At 39.8% G+C, this 19,851-nt stretch overlaps 1 protein-coding gene across 7 annotated transcripts in view; it reads left to right on the forward strand.

The window, feature by feature from the left end:
- LOC105939759 (protein turtle homolog B) overlaps positions 1–19,851 on the forward strand; it is a 105,198-nt gene that overhangs the window by 40,224 nt on the left and 45,123 nt on the right. For all 7 annotated transcript variants that reach the window (XM_036150324.1, XM_036150325.1, XM_036150328.1 and 4 more), the window contains exons 4-5: positions 10,601–10,752; positions 17,774–17,891. In XM_036150324.1, the coding sequence (XP_036006217.1) occupies positions 10,601–10,752; positions 17,774–17,891 (270 nt within the window). The remainder of the gene's footprint in view (positions 1–10,600; positions 10,753–17,773; positions 17,892–19,851) is intronic.

Consider the following 19,851-nt stretch of genomic DNA (forward strand, 5'->3'; position numbering starts at 1 on the left):
TGAGCCACGCTCTTTTTCTAGCCATCAACAAGCTTCTGGCATCATTCTGGCTCATATTTGACCAACATTATAAGCTCGGTCAAATTCTTCGGTTTCTATCATATTTGGCAGAAATGGTCATCCTCATTCAAATCAGTTGGAGTCCTGGCACAATCCAAATTTTTATAAGCATAATCCATAAATTTCCAAATGCACTAAGGTCAGAGCATTGAAGAGGCCGTTCAGGAAGCTTAATATAAGCCGTCCAAAACTAGTGTTGACGAATATTTAGGATCAATGTCCTGCTGGAACACCAATTGTAGCTTCGGCATCCTTCAGCTTGGTCTACAAAATCGGTCAGAGAAATAAAAATGCCGGATTCTTGTAATTGGTAACCCGGATGTCCATGACCTCGTTTAGCAGCTCCACAACAAATACCGTGACCTAATTGTTAAAAAAAAATAAAATAACAGAAAACAGAGGAACTTGAACAGGCTAAAAATATAACCCAAACAGAATATAACGATGCTGTATTTACACGGCATCTGGACAGACTATAATCAGATTCTCTGCATTCCCAGAGACTCCGAGTACATGACAAAATGTATTTAAGGGCTAAAAAAGTGTATTTAGCACAACATATCCCCTTTAAAGAAAGGCATAAGAGAGTACCTAGGCCTGATATGATAGGAAGAGACTGCATAGTGAAGAATGGTCAAAGACCCCGCTATTTATAAGTTCCAACTTAGTTTTTTTTTTCCTGTAAGATTTTTCTAAGTTATGTCCTATTGAATAAAAGGAGGTTATGCAAAGTAAGCAGCATTACCAACAATAAGTAGGACACTGGTGATATTACCTTAAATTGGACTGTTTTTTGCACTGAGTAAATAAACTAATATTGAAGGTTGAGCTGTTTTAACATTTTCCCTGTGACTATGCTACTCCAGTAAAGAGGATTTAATGTTAGAGCTTCTTACACATCTTTACAGGGGTGCCAGTTAATATGGTCTGGGCTGTAGGTTGTAGCTGTTCACTCACATCCTTGGCAAAGACCTAGCCTCCTGGTACAGGTGATAGATATGAACTATATCACATTTTTATCAGGATTTTTGAATAGGGCACTGTTTCACCTAACTTTTTTTCTGTCTTTAAAAAGGCCTCTGGAAAAAAAAAAGGAATGAGAGGCTGCTTAGAGTAAGGATTGATTGTGGCCCTGTTTCAGGGATTTCAGCAAGGATAGTGTGTGATAGTGTGAGAGCTATCAAACCGATGAGCAGGCGAAAAAAAAAAAATCTGCACCTTTGCATTTCCCAGGAATGCCCCAGTGGCTCTGAGGATCCAGTGTGCGCCTTCACGTTGTTACAGAGCATCACAGACAGTGATGTACTTGTGTCTTATGCCGTGCAAATTCATGCATCTGTTACATTATTTATTATTATTATTCTTTTACATTTTACCCTTTGGCCATCACAGACTGGCATGTGTTTCATTTAGGATTTTATGTTATAAACCAATTCAAAGTGCTGCATAGTGGAGGAGTGGGCAACAAAATGATGCACATCTCTTAATAGTAAAAATCTGTGTTGTGCATTGATTTGTATTTAGCCTCCCTGAGTCATACTTTGTGGAAAACCCTTTCACTTCGGGGTTATAGCTCAACGTTGCACATTTACAGACTGATACTTTTATGCATTCTGTGCAACACTGCTCAAACACAGTCCAATTAGATGCTGAAGGTTTGGAACCTGAATTTTCAAGTTTCCCTTTGACTGGGCCACTGTACCCCATTAATAACCTTTCTTCTAAATGATGCTTTTGTAGCTCAGGCTTTAACTCTTTCTATCATGTAATCAGCTTTGCCCAGCTTCCCTGTCCCTGCTGAAAAAAGCATCTCCACAGTATGAGGCTGGCACCACCATGTTTCACCACAGGGATGGTGATAATGTGCAGAGTTGGTTTGTTTCTCTAATCTGACGTCAGGTATTTGCTGTTTGTGTTAGCCGTATAATAACCTATTCAGTTATTATTAACATATTTTCTTGCAAATACAGCTGCAAGTCTTTTGCGGTCTGTTCCTGTCAGCTTTACAGGTCTAGAGACTGCAATCTTTGAACCTTGTTTGATAGCTTAAGGCCACTCAGATTTAACTGATGGGTTCAAGTCTTGCCCCAGATTCTCAGTTCTCTGTAGGTCTGGAAAAGCATTTGATCAGCATGACGGTGGCAGCGAAGTTAACTTGCCTCCACACGTAGCCTTTTGCATGTAGGAGATTTTTTTTTACAGTGCTCCCCAACCTTATCAAAACAATTGAAAAACCTTTTTTCTTTCACTTAGTATTCATGCTGTTCTTTGTATCAGTTAATTGCATAAAATTCCAATAAAATGCATTCAACATGCCAAAATGTGACAGATTTTGAAGGGGATAAAATGATTTTACAAGGCCTGATATGAAGAATGCTTTTGATGAGGATGCGCTGCTGTATATATCCGTATAGATGAGCGCAGCTCCTGTTTTAATTTCGCTGTTTAGCTTAATTATTCTCCGGTTTTTAGCTCATGGATAAATTAAGTGATAAAAAAAGAGAAATGGCTTGAAATGTTGATTTCACTTGAAAGCTGTTGTCAGATAGACTTAGGGCGCAAAGCGCTGTCAATGTGCTGAACTCATGCACGTTCCCTTCAATTTCTTGCACATGTTTTCACAGCGACTGCGCTTTCCCCATCTGAGTAATGATCACAACCCGTGGCGTGTACAATAAAGTGTAAAGAAGCATTTAGAAAGTCGACCACACAGAATGGCCCATTTAGGAGAAAAATGCCGATCTGTCGAAATGGCTGTAACCAAGGCAGAATATGAGGATTTGTCTGTGTATTACCCCGCTGCCCACAATGAATTATTCTCCACTTTAACAGGAAATCTCTGTTCGCTGGTTGAGTTGTCTGAATGGGTCATGTTCTACCGCTGAGGGTCCTCTGCAGTCCTTTGTGCTGTTTTGGGGTTTGAGAACATCTGTAGGCGTGTTTGTGTAGATGTCGAGTTGTTTGAGCAAACTGCATCTCTCTAACCGTCTCATTAATATTCACAGTAAGCTGCTCTGAGCTGAGCTCTTTGAGGTGCAGCAGCAGGACCGATATGAACCCATTTGTCACAATGTAAAAGCTGGCTCAGTATTCGAAACATCTAACAAGGGAGTTAAGTCGTTGTAGTCCTCTAAATAGGAGTCTTTGAGGGAAGCAGGTGGCGTCTCCACCGGGGCCCCGCAGACATTAAAGGACACTCATTTCCTTTGGCCATTGGTATTTGCATGAACTCCTCCTTTGGGTTCCTGTTTGTGGGCCCCGACTTCCTGCCAAGCGGACAGGGACTCCATGCCCGCTCCGTGGCAGGTGTCAGATGGCAAGGCCTTGTGCCCGAAAGAGACACTGAGGCCAGTCTCTCTCTCTCTGTCATCTCTGTCCTCCACCCTCCTCCTTCTCATCTCTCTTTTCCTTCAACCACCATATCTTCCTTCTTCTGGCTGTTCCTGAAGCACCAAACAGTTTTACAACATCGCATTTGAAGAATGCATAATTTATCTGAAACACCATTGATTAAATCTTGCAACCGGGCCAATAAGTGAGTAATAATCTGGCATTTTGATCTCTGACCCAAGCTCATGTGCATCTGATATGTAACGCTCTAATTTAGCATTTTTCTTCCTATTACTCATGGGTTTCCTTTTACTAATGCATGAAAAAAAATAGATAGATCTCTTATAGAAAGAGTGCACTTTCTGGTCAGAAGTTTACATACGCTCACCCTAACCCTAACCCTAGGCATAAATGTCATTTTAATTTTGGTCTGAATAATTTAGTTGCACTTGTCTTCTTGTTGGCAGGAATGTGCCAACCACATCCAGCTTAAATACATTTTAAAAACAAGATTTAGGTGCTCCAAGATTAATTCATTGTGGATTTTCTCGCATTCACACTTAAAGTAATGTATGCATTCTCACTCAAATATGTGCTGAAATAGTCTGACTCATTTCCCTTCATCTGACGGTGACATTTCATTTCTGTGCAGAACTTTAACTCTGTGTCTGTGAAACGTGCTGTAGAATTAAAGCTTACTCAATTACTTGCTTACATGGTTGAAACCATGGCGTTCCAGCAGGACATTGATCCTAAATATTCATCAAGACTAGTTTTGGACGGCTTATATTAAGCTTCCTGAATGGCCTCTTCGATGCTCTGACCTTAGTGCATTTGGAAATGTATGGATTATGCTTATAAAAATTTGGTTTATGCCAGGACTCCAACTGATTTGAATGAGGATGACCATTTCTGCCAAATATGATAGAAACTGAAGAGTTTGACCGAGCTTATAATTTTGGTCAAATATGAGCTAGAATAGATACCAGAAGCTCGTTGATGGCTAGAAAAAGGCTGTGGCTGAAGGGCAAATTGCACAAGGACATTTAACCAAATATTAGTCTGTAATATGTGAGCCTGTGTGCATATTGGAAGTCCACCTTTAGAGACTCTTGTGCACCCAGTCCTTTCAAAGAAAGAAAATCACTGGTGATTATTTCCCCCTGAAAAAGAACAGTTCACATGCATCTACAAAAGCCCCAATTTAACATTCATGCTCATGATGGTATGGGAACATCTGACTGGAAATGTATCTGAAGAAGATTTTAGAGTAAAACTAAATTAATTTCTTTAAAACAAAAAGTATGCTTTATGTTTTGTGTTTTCTGATATCATCTTATTCTGATGCTGATTTGAACCAGATTTTCTAACACAGCACAAACAGCAGTATGTGTAGTATTGTGCAGATGTTTTAGACCAATCCCACTTCTTCTACGCTTTACTCAAAAGAAAGCCAAATTTCTTCAAAATTATTTTTAAAAGAACAGCGTCGCTTTGGCTGAGCTTGAAATTAGTTTCTGCCCTCAGTCCTTGTACCTGCCCACGGCAGCGTATTGTAAAGTCTACAGATGCTTAAAGAAAAGGAACGATGAGTAAAAGCGTGAATGGCAAGCGTGATGGAGTTTTAAAGCCAGGACAAAACCATTCACAGAAGATGAACACTGTCTGAAAGTCGTCTCTTTTCGAAATGGTTCAAACATTGCATCTTTGTTTCAGGCTGCTGGTAATAAAACATCTTACAATCTACTTTAAAATGGGTTCTTTGCTAAGTTGTATGGCTAAAACATTGCTTCAACCCTTGGATTTAGGAAACGGCTTATGGCTGAAATTGCTTGTTTAAAGTTAGATGGCTTAATAAAAGGTAAAAAAAAAAAAATCATGTCAAAATTTCAAACACTCAAATACCTGAAGAAATATTAATCAAGGTCACTTAAATCTAGGTGGTCAGATTTTCAGTTGTAGTTTGTGGTCCGGAGTGCAGAAGAGTTCAGTAGTTGCATGATGGATTGCAGGTGGTTAAATGAATCATAAAAAGACGAGGCTCAATGGCAGGCAGTGACAACAAGAACCAGGAACACGACACAATGGAGACCAGAACAGGCGTAGCGTAACAGAGGACCTAACAATGAGGGTGGCCGAGCTGAAAGGGAAGATGGGTGGAGCAATAAGCACCGGTGAAAGGTGTAGAGGTAATTAAGCTGACGGAGAGGATTGGTATGGCAGAGAGAGGAGGGGAGCAGAACCTAACAGGAAAACGTAGTCAACGAACAGATCTAATCGAAAGAACTCACTAACAGAGCTACTAAATGATAATGAACAGAAACTAAGGACAGGAACCTAACCTAACAGAAATGAACAATAATAACGCGAGAAAACACAAACAAAAACTGCAGGATCCCTAGGAACCTAAAAATAGGTAATCAAACCCCTGGGGGAGGATCCTGACATAGATTCTTTAAAGCAAAACAAAGCATGAGAAATTAACTGAGCTTTTTTCACTTTTATACAATACAATGGCTGTACAAAAAAAAAAGAGGATTACATACACTTCGTTCCAGAATAATTCATACCCCGGCTCGATCCGACTTTAAAGGGGTCCTTTTCATTTTGCGAACATCTTTTTCAGATTTTTCCCCCCCCCCTGCAATGTCACAAAATTTGAATGCACTTTAAATACTTCAACAGGACACAGTAGGAGCTGAAGGTTTTGAAGCTGCAGGATTATGTGACAAACATCTTGTTTGGGAAAAAGGCGAGGAACTCTCAGGGGTGCGTCGTATGTGTGAAAACAGCTTTTAGTGTTCGTTGTTGCTATCTTAAGGGAAACACTGCTGTCAGTTAGCGTTTTGGATACAGCCTGGTGTCCGACAAGTCTTTAATAAAACATTGATTGGGATGTTTTATGAATGTAATTCTGTTAACTGTAGCAATTTGGAGACAGGAATTTGTCCTTGAATGTTTTTTTTTTTTCACTTCTTTCTATAGGTTCAGACTGAAATCTTGTTAAAGTAATGACAAATTTGTTCTTTCAGAAGCTGCGTCCTCCTAGGAGCAGAAACAAAGTAAAGAAAAACGAATACCGGGGAATTGAAGAGATGCAAACCACTTTAAAGTTAGTGAGCAAATATCGTGTGCCGTGTGGTCCACAGAGACAAACAGAAGAAGCATAACTTCTTCAAGCGTTTTTTTTTTTTTTTCTTTTTTAATGTGGATAATTGATGCAGAGCTGCTATAAGTAGGGCAGGAGTTTACTGCGCCGGATGCTTTCTTGTGTAATTCCCATGTTTCATCCCCCCCTCCCTCCCCATCGGTGGTGACGCTTCCTGTGCGAGGGGGCTGCAGCTGACGATGTGAAACAAATCCCAGGCGGGATGATGTACCTGCTGCTGTCACAGCAACGCCACGTTTGTCACATACTTCCTGTCAGCTGACGCTTATTCCCTCGAGGAAAGCACGCATTGAGCTAAATATTATACGTAACATTTAGGAGAGGAGATCCAGTGATGGACTTTGCTGAGGTAAAGTACGAGTGAAACAGCGCAAGGGTACACTTAAAAAAAAACAAAAAAAACAGAAGCTAAAAAGGAATGATCAGCAGCGCAGAGTCACGTGGAGATCAATCAAATTTATCCTAAAACAAAATCATGAAGGTACATTGAAAATACTGCTGAGTGTTCTTTTAAATACCTAAACTTACACGTAAAGCCAGTCTGATTCAGCTATGGACCAATCATCTTCGAAGAGCAAAGGTCACGGGAACCAGGGGTACCTTTTATCCGGATCGCCATTAATCAACTGTACCATGTAATGTAATGGGTGTTAGAGAGCGAGAGGCCAGTATGGACAGACAGATGTCTAAAGTGCTAATTGGGCAATTTGTTTATTTCATGCCAGGTGCTTGTGTGCAGTCTGAAGCATGGCAGCACTCCCAGCGGCAAGCGCTGACCCATTTTCCACCAAAGCAGTCTTATTTTTTTTTTTATTTAACTGAACTCAGTACGACTATTTATAATCAAAATTTTTACATAGAGAGGAAGCTGCAGTTTAGTGGCCTCGAGGAAATGATTAGCAGCGCGGTGGAAGCCGTTTGAGGAGCGCAGAAACATCAGGTGGAAGCACGGCGATAGCGCAAAGTGCTTTTTTGCTAAATAGGAAATATGTAAGGGGGCTCGTTATCGTCCCAGATCCATGTCCACGCCGCAGCTGGTGCCTGTCACGTCGCCGACAAAATGAGCAGCAACTCTAGGATCTAATTGCTTTTGCATACCTCTGCTGTCCCTCTGTTAACAACTCAAAAATAGACGAGCACTTTACAAAATGGCTGCAGAGAAATGCTTCCTTTATGGAGGTTTAAGTGTTTAGGCTTGGGAAAAACTGCTTTGGGTTTCCTCTCTTTGGTCAAGTTGGAAAAAAAAAAAAAAACATCTCACAGCACCTTAAGTGATGCTTTTATAACTCTACCTTAAACCAAAGGCTTTTGAGCTTGATGGGAGACATCTTTAGGATATTTGTTATATTTTGAAATTTGTCTACTCATATTCACCACAAGGAAATATGACAAATAAACTTTTCTGCAAGATACAAAACCCATTTTCTCTTCCTTTTTTTTTTTTTTTTTTTGCTTTGCTTTCTTTTATCACACCAAAATGTTTCAGATCATTTACCAAAATTAATTCCAGGTGAAGATAACCTGAATAATTATATAATGCAAAGGACAATTTCAAACGAGTTTCATTTATTCAGACAAAACAAAAAAAAAGTACCTGAGCCTTTGTGAAAATCTAATTGGCCCCTAAACCTAACGGGGGTCATCAAGGTGTTTTTGGGAAAACTAAGATATGTTTTGTTTTTTTATCAGTGGTGATTTTCACTTGAGGCCCTTCACATAAATGGCAGCTTTTCTCAGTTTCTTTCTCATTGTTGAATCATAAACGGTGACCTTCACTGAGGCAAGTGAGGCCTGCAGTGCTTTAGATGTGGTTCTGGGTTCTTTGGAGACCTCCTGGATGAGCCGAATCCTCAATGCAGCGGTTTGATGTTGTTAGATAGGTTTTCATTGAACTTATTTCCTTGATGCTACTGGTCTGGCAGTAATCAGGCCTGGTTGTGGCTTGTTTAGCCTTAATTTAACCTAGAAAACATTTCTAAAGAAAGAACGCAGCAATCAAGAAGTAAACCCTTTTATCTTTTTCTTTTACATCAAATTAAGTGGGTATAGTTGTATGCGTCTGCCTCCAAGTTACTAAGAAATTCTTTATTAAATATTTATTTATATTTAAAACCATGTTTTCAATCATTGAATATTTTGCAAACAGTTCCAGGCATTAAGCTCAGCATACCTAAATGCCCATTTTCCAAATTCTGTATGGACTTTTAGTATAAACAACAAACCAGCATCCTGGTACCAAAGACTGTGATCGAAATTATTTTTTTCTGAGCAAAGTAGGTCTAAAGAGATGAAAGCAGATGGCCCAAAATAGCCTTGTAGATTAAAATATACCAGCGCCTCCGTCTGCGAGTCTGCAGTACACAAGTCAGGCCGTCCAAGATAAAAAATATGGCAGACAATGGTTTGGTTTGTGAGTCATTTACAATTTGTAATGAATCTCTTGCCTCCATGATAAACAGCATCCAGAGTATGAAGGCTTTGAGCAGCAGTGTACATATGAATCACATCATGGTAATCCAGAACAGATCTAAATATAGCTGCAGCCAGCCACTTCTTTCGATTCAGGACTTAATTAATATAAAATAATTATTACACTTGCTTTAAACTTGATTGTTGAGGTGTAAAACATAGAGAGTCGTGAAGAAGAGAATCCAAGCATTTGTGCTAAGAGAAAAACTCGCAGTAGAATACCTGGAAGGTTATTTGACTTGTATTTTAAGTATTAAAACATCATGAGTGTTTAACCAGTTTTAAGTCACAAAGTATTTTTTTGAATTACTCTTGTTATCTTTGCCTGATCTGAAATTTTCAAAAGTGTCATAAAAAAAGAAAACACAAAAACAAAAACAATTTGTTTAAACAGCGCTGTGGTTAGATTGTTATTGAAACCCAGGTTAATTAGATCATCAAGTACTGTGCACCACCTATAATACAGTTTATGAAAAAGCTAGCTTGTTGGCTAACACTAAGGGTATTACCCACTAAATGTATTGATAAATGTAAAAAAGAAAAACAGTAAATATGTCCTTCCAGTCGCTTCATGCTTGCTCAGTATGAGGGATTGCTGCAAAGCAAGGACAATACAGACGAATGTCCAGTGGCGGTTTTAGACCAAGTTTACCAGGGGGGCCAAGGTGGGGCCAGTGTTTTTTCACAGGGGCACAGAACAAAAAACTGAAACAATAAAATGGCAATATTTAACTGTGTAATAATATTAAGTGAGCCACTTGTGGTTTTGGAAGTGCAGGTTTCAGACACTTGATCTAGCAGTTGAAAACTTTGCCCCCCAGCTCAATATGGCTAAAGCTAAACGTGAAACATCTTAATTTCTAAATCCTTCTTAGAGTAAAACTGTATAGGTAAAAAATAAAATTGGTCAAAGTGACCAATCAGTTATGGTTTCTTTGCCATTGCAAATAGTTATGAGAAGTTTATGTAATGTTATGTCTTTAGTACAGGGGCCATAACAGGGGCCAGTACCATTTCTACAGGGGCATGGGCCCCTGTTGGCCCCTGTCTAGAACCGCCCCTGCGAATGTCCCTGTGAATCCATGATTTCATCTTTGAAAGAACAAGAAGAAGTGCCATGACTAGCTTACCTTCTTGTGGTTTCTCATGCTGCCTGGTGCTTACGTTTTAATTTGATCCCATGATTGGCTAAAACCAACCTTTGGTAGGCGGGCACTAGGTGTCGCTTCGCCCAATCAGCTCCAAGAGCTCTGCTCCTTTCTCCAAACAGAATCAGTAGGAGCAGTCCCAGATTGATAATGTGTTGAACGTAGAGTACTACACATTATCAATCTGGCTGGCCAAGTTAATCAACACGCATCATAGGATCAAAAATGTTTTACCAGTTTTCTTTTTTTTTTTTTTTTGAGATAAACCTCCTAATAGTTCAGGAGGAACTTAAAATCACTGCGATCAGCTGGTTTGTCCCTCACATAACAATTGTGGGGAAACGCATCAACTGTTGGTTAAGCCGTGTGCTGAACGGAAACTCTTACGCTGACTGCTAGTAAATGCCTGCTTCTCTCTCTACAGCCCCACCTTCATTCACAGCGACGCCGCCGCAGTATGTGGAGGCGAAGGAAGGGGGAAGCACTCTGCTCAGCTGCTCTGCCCAGGGAAACCCAAAACCAATGATCAGCTGGCTGAGAGAAGGAGAGGAGCTTGCAACCAACTCAAAGTACTCGGTGAGAAATCACAAAAAATGTCAACCTCCCCCCCACCCCCACCCCCCAATTTATGACTGCGCAAATAAACACAGAAGGGATTTGTGCGCAGATGGTGTCATCCTCTGAGCCCATCTGTACCGAAAGTATGTGATGGTCTGCATCTCATCCGGCTAATTTTAGATGATTCTGCTGTTTTGCTGGAGATCCTGGAAAGTATTTATATCATAATCTTTAAATTCAACAATCTGAATTTAATTGAAAGCAAAATAATTGTTTGCAATAAGACATTAAAATGTTTTCCATTTTGTCAGAGAATCTGGAAATCATCTTGATTCACCTGAGAGGTTGCCGATAGAGGAAATTTCACACAAATACTAGGAGGACTCTTCCTGCTCCCCTTGTGATGTGTAAAAAAACAAAACAATAAAAACACAAGCTGAATCAATTTTATTGTATTAGGAACAGCTACTGGCAGCATGCCTCATATTTCTCAACCCTCTTTGTTGTCTGGTGATGTTGGATTTTTTTTTATTCCTGTGGAAAACAAAACCTCTCTAATGTCTGATGTCTGACATGATATTTCTGGCACAGCCTCACTGTGGTTTGATAGGTAAAAAAAACAAAAAAGTCTCTCAGCGACACACTGCAACATCAATAAACATCAGCTCCGTGGTGCTGATGTTAGAGAATCAAAGGCGTTTAACATACAGATGACTCAGAGAAGTGTGACGGTGCATTACAGCCCCATGATGCTGCGTCTTAAACAAAATGTGTAATTTTCACTTTCAGTCTTTTGCTCCTGTTACATATCCGGGCTGTTCTCTACCCACCTACAAAACAGTACAAATGTTTTAACCTCTTAAGACTGAGAATTTTGATCCAAACCTATATAGGCTTTAAGACTCCTGACAAAAGGCTGAAAAATTGGTTTCTCTTCAAACTTATATGTTTGACCAGTTGTAAAGCTCAATTACAGATCTGTCAAAACAATTATGTAAAAATATATGTTTAAAGAGAAGCAGATCATTTTTAGGAATCAAAAAGCCTATCATTAGACTACAAGTATCGGTTTTAAGAGGTTAAAAAACTGTGGTTGCTTTAGGATTTTAGGAGTAAATAAAGGAGTAAATAAATAACACAAGAAAATATACTGATAGGCAAGTCTTACATATATTTTTATAATTATAATACATGCAATGAAGATTCATGTGGATATTTGTCCAAGGAGGAGGGGGAAATAAGGAAAAATGTTGACTTGCTCACTACCCAGGCATTAAAAAGTCTACATATATCCACAGTAGTATATAACCGCACTGCTTGCAACAGAAATTGTATTTAAAAAAATTATAAATTATGGCAGCTTTCAGGTACACATTGTAACTTCTGCTGCAGTTCTCGCTCTGATGTGCACAAACGTTGCCATTTCTCCCAGCAACAGTGACAAAAACACTTTATATTACCAAGCAATGCAGCGGTCACGTGAAACATAGCGGCAGTGAATGGAAGCAACGGAAAGTCACACTTCCCCCCCCCCCCCCCACATATTTTCAAACCTATATTTGGAGGACGCCGACTCTCATTCAAATCAAACTCTTCACGTCCGTGTATAGTTTCTCTACGGGTTTTCTCGCAACATGTCGTTTGAATGTAAAAAGTAGGTTCAAGGTAATGCTGCACACGTAGCGATTGAAACAGAAATCCTGAAGAACAAGTTGTCGGTCATTTAGTTCATACGATGACGGAAAAACACGATACTGATGCACCTGGTTGGAAAGATTGGTTACTGAATAAATAATAACACAGTCCATATAAGTTAGCAGACATTTTGTAGGGACAAACAATGACACATAAAAAGTAAAACCTGCAGTGAGACGTTTGAATATTCTTCCATGCTTGCGAGCAACCCATGGTCGCCTTGGAGGTCCTGCTGCTGACTCCACTAAAGCTATCTATGGTTTGGACCTCTTCAGTCCAGAAAATCCTCGAGCAAATACAGTTTTGAAGAAGAGAATGTTTTTGGTGAGAGGGAGGAGAAATCTGCAGTTTTTGCTTGTTTAAGTTAACAATCAATCTCTCTTACTGTACTTCTCTTCTGCTGTACATGGCTTCTTTCACGCTGTTTTCTGTGTTGCCAATGAGATGAGCGACCACACATCCATTTGACACGTCTCATAGGTCATCATAGGTTCTTTCTGGGTCAGGAAAGTATGTTTTGATATCTGGTGTGGATAACAGTGGAAAGGCAGATTTTTTGTTCGTAGTGTCTCGTAATTTTAAGATGGCTCTAAAATATGATCAAGTCTGGCGTTTAGCAAACTATTGGACGGTGCTTTGCAGATGATCTTCTGCTGGGCTCAAAATGAGAAAAGAAGCAACCAATGACCAATGGGGGTGCTGTTGCCTATCTCCAGCGGTTATGGGGTGAGAGGATACACCCTGGACATCACAGAAGCCCATCTTTCTCGAATCATAAAGAAGTAATGTATGACTCAAGATATTTACACGGCGCTGTAGCCTTCTGATCAGCATAAGTTGTTGCAGAGCCGCAGCAGCTTGAACAGAACAGATTGGGACTATTTTTTTTTCAACTTTTCAAGAAGTTGTCGCCTCTCTTTGCTGCATCTCTTCACATTCTCGTACGTCATCCGTATTACAGACTGCTGCAGACACCACCCAGCCCTCGCCTCCCCACAGGAGAATATACCCAACATGAAGTGGCAGAGCCATAGATTGTCTGCTAAAGACTTTATTCATTTTCCCTTTTATTTTCGATCGCCTCTTCTAACAGCATCCCCTCAGTATATGATAAGATAATGTTCCGATATATAATTAATCTCTCCTTTCCGTATCAATATTACATTAGCCAAAACAAAAGAATGAATGAATGTAGCACGAAATATGGGGAAATCTGTCACAAGCTTCACTGCTTTTATCCAGTTTTCACTCTTTACAGTGTTTCCTTAAGTATGTGGAAATGTCGCCAAAAAAAACCCAAAAAAAGTGAGACTGAGCATGAGGGTATATTTGTTCACTGGACTGGCTTCAGATCCATGGAGACATCATGAAGAAAGAGAGGAATGTGACTGTCGGGGTCAGATTCCCTCTTCATCCTCGTTTTTTTTTTTTTTTTTTTTTTTTATGGGCACAGACAAAAAGAGGACAGTGAAATTGAAAGTTGGGAAGGAGTGAACAGCCGCCAAGATGGGATTATAAGGACTTCTCCAAAATGGAACAAAGAAAAGTGGAAAATAACAGTAGCTTCCTAGTGATTCAAAGCTGCATGTTGTTTTCGTTGAAGTGTGGAAAAAAAAGGTAAACTTGTTTTACTTCTAGAATAAGCACCTAATTTTGTTGAATTTGTTCCATTTATCTCTAGACCAACAACATAAAAACACATCTGATCACATTTGACCACGTTTGAAAATTAGGACACTTTATGCCTTTCTTTTAATAAGGCAAACATGTGAGGCCCTATTTGTATTTTAGACCCACAATTATCTAACTTTGAAATTTTCATTACAGTGAAGGTTAAAAAAAAAGACAAATATTTATTTTTGCATTTGGAATTCAAAAAAGTTTTGTTTCAGTTTGTGGCTGATAGATTTTAACTTTAGAAGTAACAAGAGTCAGAAATTGTTTAAAGAACTTGGCATGGGATGAACACTGACTATATGACAGCTTCGATGCGCTTCTTTAGTTAAGGCAAAAAAGGAGCAAAATGAAAATAATTGTTCCACTTTTTTCTTCGATCTGCCTCAAGAAGTTGAAAACAATATTTTGTGCAATAAACGGTTTTATTTTATTTCAATGGTCAAGGAGTTCTCGTCAGTAACAATTGCAGAAAGGAATGAAATAGCTGTTCCAAACAGGCATTTTTGGTGACACAATGATATAATGGGCTAGCATGCTAATAGGGTCATTAGCACTGCATGCATTCATGTCACATTATGTCTTATTCACAACAGTATGAACCAAAATATCAGCCTTACCAACTGGATTGTAGAAAAGTATTTCAACAATTGTGATCTAGTCTACAGATGTGGGTCTACTTTAATTGAAAAATTTCTGCACACAGACAAAGAATTTGACTTCAGTTCTGTTCAGGATTATGAGATTATAGCTGCAAAAAGCAGTTAACGGGGAGACAACAGGTAACTCACGGACACTAAGGACTCAGAGGCTGAAGTATTTAGATTGGACATCATGGAGAAGGATTCAGCCAAGGCACTTGCAGAATATAGTGTGATTTTCTCCGCCAATGTCATGCGAGGAACACTGATGTCATATGGTAAACCCACTTGCAGGTGTTTTTCTATATATAGATTCTATATAATGCTTACGAAAGTGATGATCGTGACTCCATTTCCTGATTTTACCTGTCCCGCACTGTTTTATGTATGAGAGTCCAGTACTGAAGCTGTAGCATTACCTCTGGCTTAAATATGTTAAAGTACAGTTTCCGTCTCAAGAGCCATAAAAGAAGTCTACAATAACGAAGGCCATTTTTTTTAACCGCAGGTGGATGCGGTTGGTTCTTTACAGTTTCACTTTGCTCTCATTTAAGACATTTTGAGTATAAATATATATGGATATGTACAGTTTTCACAAAAGAGTGAGACATGGTTGGAAGGATGCAAATACGCATTGTATCGATCTGGGTACTCTAACTGCTAAGTGTTCATCAGAGTGACAGCCTGGGGGAAAAAAACTGTCTCTGTGGCGGCTGGTTTTTGTAACATGAGCGCGCATTATAGATCATAGGAACACAGATGCTGTACATTGTATTTCTTCATGATCTCATCTAATTATTCATTTAATTTTTATTTATTTATTTTTTGTAGCTCAAGGAAAATTCCAGCACTAACTCTAATAAATTTGGACATGTTTCCTGTAAAATATATCTAAAGATGAAACCCTGTTTGGCTATCTTTGATTGGTTTTACTGTAGCTCAGTGGTCCTTTAAAAAAGATGCAACTAAACAATTCCCTTCCCGCCCTAACATGTCACCTCCTCTGTTTTTATTTTCATGGTTGCTCAGATAATTTTGTGTGTTTCGAGCCCTGATTTCAGCCATAAATTGGTCTGTGCAAGAAGGAAAAGAAAGGTCACTAGCCCAGTCAGACAGTACCTGTGGGTTTAATAAAACGAGTCCACTTTTATTCCTTCCGAACTATTTTAATCCCGGCGCATGGCTTTGCGAACCTCAGAGTGATACATCACAACAAACCAGTGATTAGTTAACACTCCCGGCACTCAGCATGACACACGTGTTGCTTGTTTACAGCAGCGCTACACAAAGTGTTATCTTGCGAAAGATAGATGATGATCCGGTTTGCCAACAGACTTGCAGAAGTTAAAAGCTGCTTTGGTTTATCTAACAGTAGCCTATTAAACGTTTGAGAGAAGGATGAATAGGAATAGTTCTGCAGGCGTCGCAGATTCCCCTCTCAGCCGCGTGAATGGACAGACTACAGCTGTGTGTGACTTGAATGGACAGAGCCTCTCGCAACCTGTTGCATAATTTATGAGCATTTTCTGTTTTTTTTTCTCTCTCTCTTTGGTTTGTTTAATGTGTTCCTAAGTTGCAGGGGTGCTCGGTAACATATTGTTATGTTTTCAGGCTCACAGAACCCTGGAATCAGACTGAGGCAAATATATTATTGAAGGCAAAATAAGGATTTTTGATGGGGTAGTAATGCCGATTCCCACCACAAAAAAGACAAGCTCTGATGTGCAATCAGTTATTTATTCGAAGAAGAGGTATTGTCATACCATGTGTTTAACAGACGTGTCCTGGTAGAACGGGCTTTTACTGTTTGTTTGTTTTTTTACCGTAACTAAAACAGCAGTCTCCATCCATATTCCCAAGAGAGTGTAGATTTTTATTTCTTTGAAGACTGACAACATTTTCAAATCCAGCATATTTCCTTCCAGTCAGAGATTAAAAGTTAAAATAGGATGAGACAGGTCAACCTTCCTGCACTCCACCCAGCCCTCCTGGTATCTACTGAAAGTCTTGCTCTCGCTCGCTCTCTTGCAGCCTGAATGCATCTCAGACATTTATCAAGAGTTTAATTTTAACTAGCCTCTTACATCTGTCTTCTTTTGACATTTTTAATCACTTAATGCAGGAGGATTTACCATCAAATAAATAATTGTATTTTCTATTTTGGGCAGAGATAGTTCATTTAATATAGCACATACAATATATATGAATGTAGGTTTGTACTATGCAAATGTGATACATTAGGAATATTTGGAAATGAATGACCTCTAGATGAAGGGAAATAACTTATAACATGATCTTGTAGAATATGCGTCTGCAGATTTAGTGGTATATACAACACCTTGGCTGTGGGATGGTTGCTCCTTGCCACTCATCTATAAAGGTGAGGTTTAAGGACTGCACAAAAAATTTGTTCTGCACACAGATTCTCCCACCTGAGATGTGGATCTCTTTCTGCAGCTCCTCCAGAGTTATATCTTTTTGGCTTTTCCTGCCCAGCCTGACACTTTTGGTAGACGACCATTGAATTGATAGCCTTTCAGTTTTGGCTTACTCCCTCCCCTTTCAGATGATGTAATGGACAGTGCGCTATGTTCGTAGCTTGAGCATTGTTTGATAACCTAACCCTTCTCTAAACATCTCCATAACTTTTTCCCAGATCTGTCTGGTGTTGCCCTTGTAAAAAAAAACATGCATATTCATAATTATGATCTTCTTTGTTTAGTTCTAGTTGGAGCTCTCCAGAGGAAGCTTGCACACATCCACTCAGATGTCTTGTTGGTCCTGACGATGTAGCGTGTGTAAACTCAGAACTCTAATGGCCTCTCCTCTTAAAATTGTTGATAAGCTGTAACTGGTTAATCTAACATTGTGGCAGACATGCATGTCTGACAAATCAGAGCGTGCAACAAGCTGGACCAGGAAAATCTGATTGCTTTCAGTCAGTGTGGAACCGTCTTGCGTCTGAAGCGCCATTCAGATTGTTTCGTGTCCGACGTTTGGTTGACGTTTCCTGTGTTTGCGATCCGCAGGTACACGATGGCAGCCTGACCATTCTTGGCATCACCAGAGACGACAGAGGGGCCTACACATGCAAAGCGTACAGCGACCAGGGAGAGGTGCTTCACGCCACCCGCCTCTTGGTTCAAGGTAACGTCTCCATGCGGCGGCGATGCTCGGCTGCCTCACTGCAAGCAAGTGTTCTTGACAAACGCGTTTGATCGGATCAGACTTTAAAAGTGAAACGACTCGTTTGCTGGTCTCCACTCACACGCGTCAACCCAGGCAGCTCAGTTTCGGCGTTTGGACCTAAAGGCAGCTTCCTGGTGCACTCATGTGTTAAACATACCTCATGGGGCCGTATCAGGCAGCCCAATACTTAAGTCTAGAGCCTGACTGTGTGAACGTACGTACGGCCGGATCTGTCCCGTCTGTCTCTGGTCCATTAACCCGGCTCTCCGCTAGACACAGATCAGATAGATGGTTTGTGCTACCAGCCTGCAGCTCCGCGCCCGTCTCCTGATACACCACCGCTTCGGGGAGTTAACAGTGTGTATTTAACAAGCAGCGAGCGAGTGCCTCGCTTTTATGGCAGAGTGAGCATCAAGTCTATTTTAACGCTTGACTTCTGTAGGTGCAAACAGCAGAGAAATTACAGTTCTCCGTGTTCACAGTACAGTAAATATAGACATACAGTAAAAGCAAACAGTCAGCAGTCATTTTGCTGTAACAAAGAGAACAGTAAGGTTATTGGATATAGTTATACCTTATATAGATACAGATATGTAGATGTGAATAAGAATTAGTCCCTTGAGAAAAAGTCTTTTGTTTTTGCTGTTTTTTTTGTCTCAGATGAAATGTTAATGTCAAGATAGAGCGTAAATCCAAATTCTAGTTTTCATGTGATTTGCCCTTTAAACCTAATAACTGGTTCTGCCATCAGGCATTTGCAGGCCTTGACAATAAGTCTTTTACATCGCTAGGAACTATGGCCTGGGATATGCGCTGGGTTATTGTCCTGTTACGTAAGCTAAGTGCGGCTGAGCTTAAGGTCACAAACTGATGGTCGGATGTTTTTTTTTACAGAACTGATGATTCCCATATCAACTTCTGTAGATCAGTCGGGGATGACGTGTTGGTTTTTTACGTCTTTTATCATGTTGTTAGATATGTTCTACTTAAGTGATTTTAACAGAGGTAATAACTCTTCACACTTTTATTGTTCCATCAGGCTATCGTTGTCTGATAGTAACATTTGTGTGATCTGAAACATTTAAGTGAGACAAAACAAGCAAAAAATGTTAAGCAATATTTCTGCTTTGCACTTTAGAAGGCTGAATTACTTAAAACAGTCGTGTATTATTCGTGTAAGATTTTTATTGAGCCTTTTTGTGTGCTATCTGGCCGGTAAGGCACCACTAAGATCGAATGTGAGTGTTTGTAGTTGACAAATTATGCATTGATTAAATAACCTATTCTCTTAGATCCTCCTCGTTACCAGGGGAGCCTTTTTGTTAGGTCTCTGTTTATTAGCCTCATTTTCTGTAAAGGAAAATGTATTTACCTGTTAGCTTTGTTATCTGGTGATAATGAAGTGATTGAAGCGTTGCTATTAAACAAGTGTTGTTAAATTTAGATAGTGTCATAAAATATATATATTTTTAATGATTGCTCCTCTCAGCCTTCATGTTTTTAATAGAGCGACCAATGAAAGAAGTGTTAATGGTGTTAGTCCTCATTGCCCTCCTCTGTCACCAGCTAGGCGTGATGCTAATCTTTATTCTGAGGCTCTGCGACTGCTTGTTAACCTCTGTCATATTAACATCAGATTTACACCAGCAGGATCAATCGGTACACCACTGAGTGTACATTCAATAATCCATCAACGGTAAAATCCACAGCGATAAGTGTTTCCTCTTTGCTTCGGTGCGGCGACTCAACGTAAAATAACAAGTGATTACTAAGAAGGCCCTTAGAAACAGCAATCGGATCACTGTGGTGATGAGTTTTTATTTGTTCTGACGTATACGGTTTCGGACGCTGAGAGGAAAATAACCAGGAGGTTTGCGTCTGGGGCCTCTCATAGAAGAGAGCTTACCTTTCATGGTTT

The sequence above is a fragment of the Fundulus heteroclitus genome, chromosome 18 (assembly GCF_011125445.2).
Source record: "Fundulus heteroclitus isolate FHET01 chromosome 18, MU-UCD_Fhet_4.1, whole genome shotgun sequence".
NCBI lineage: Eukaryota > Metazoa > Chordata > Actinopteri > Cyprinodontiformes > Fundulidae > Fundulus > Fundulus heteroclitus.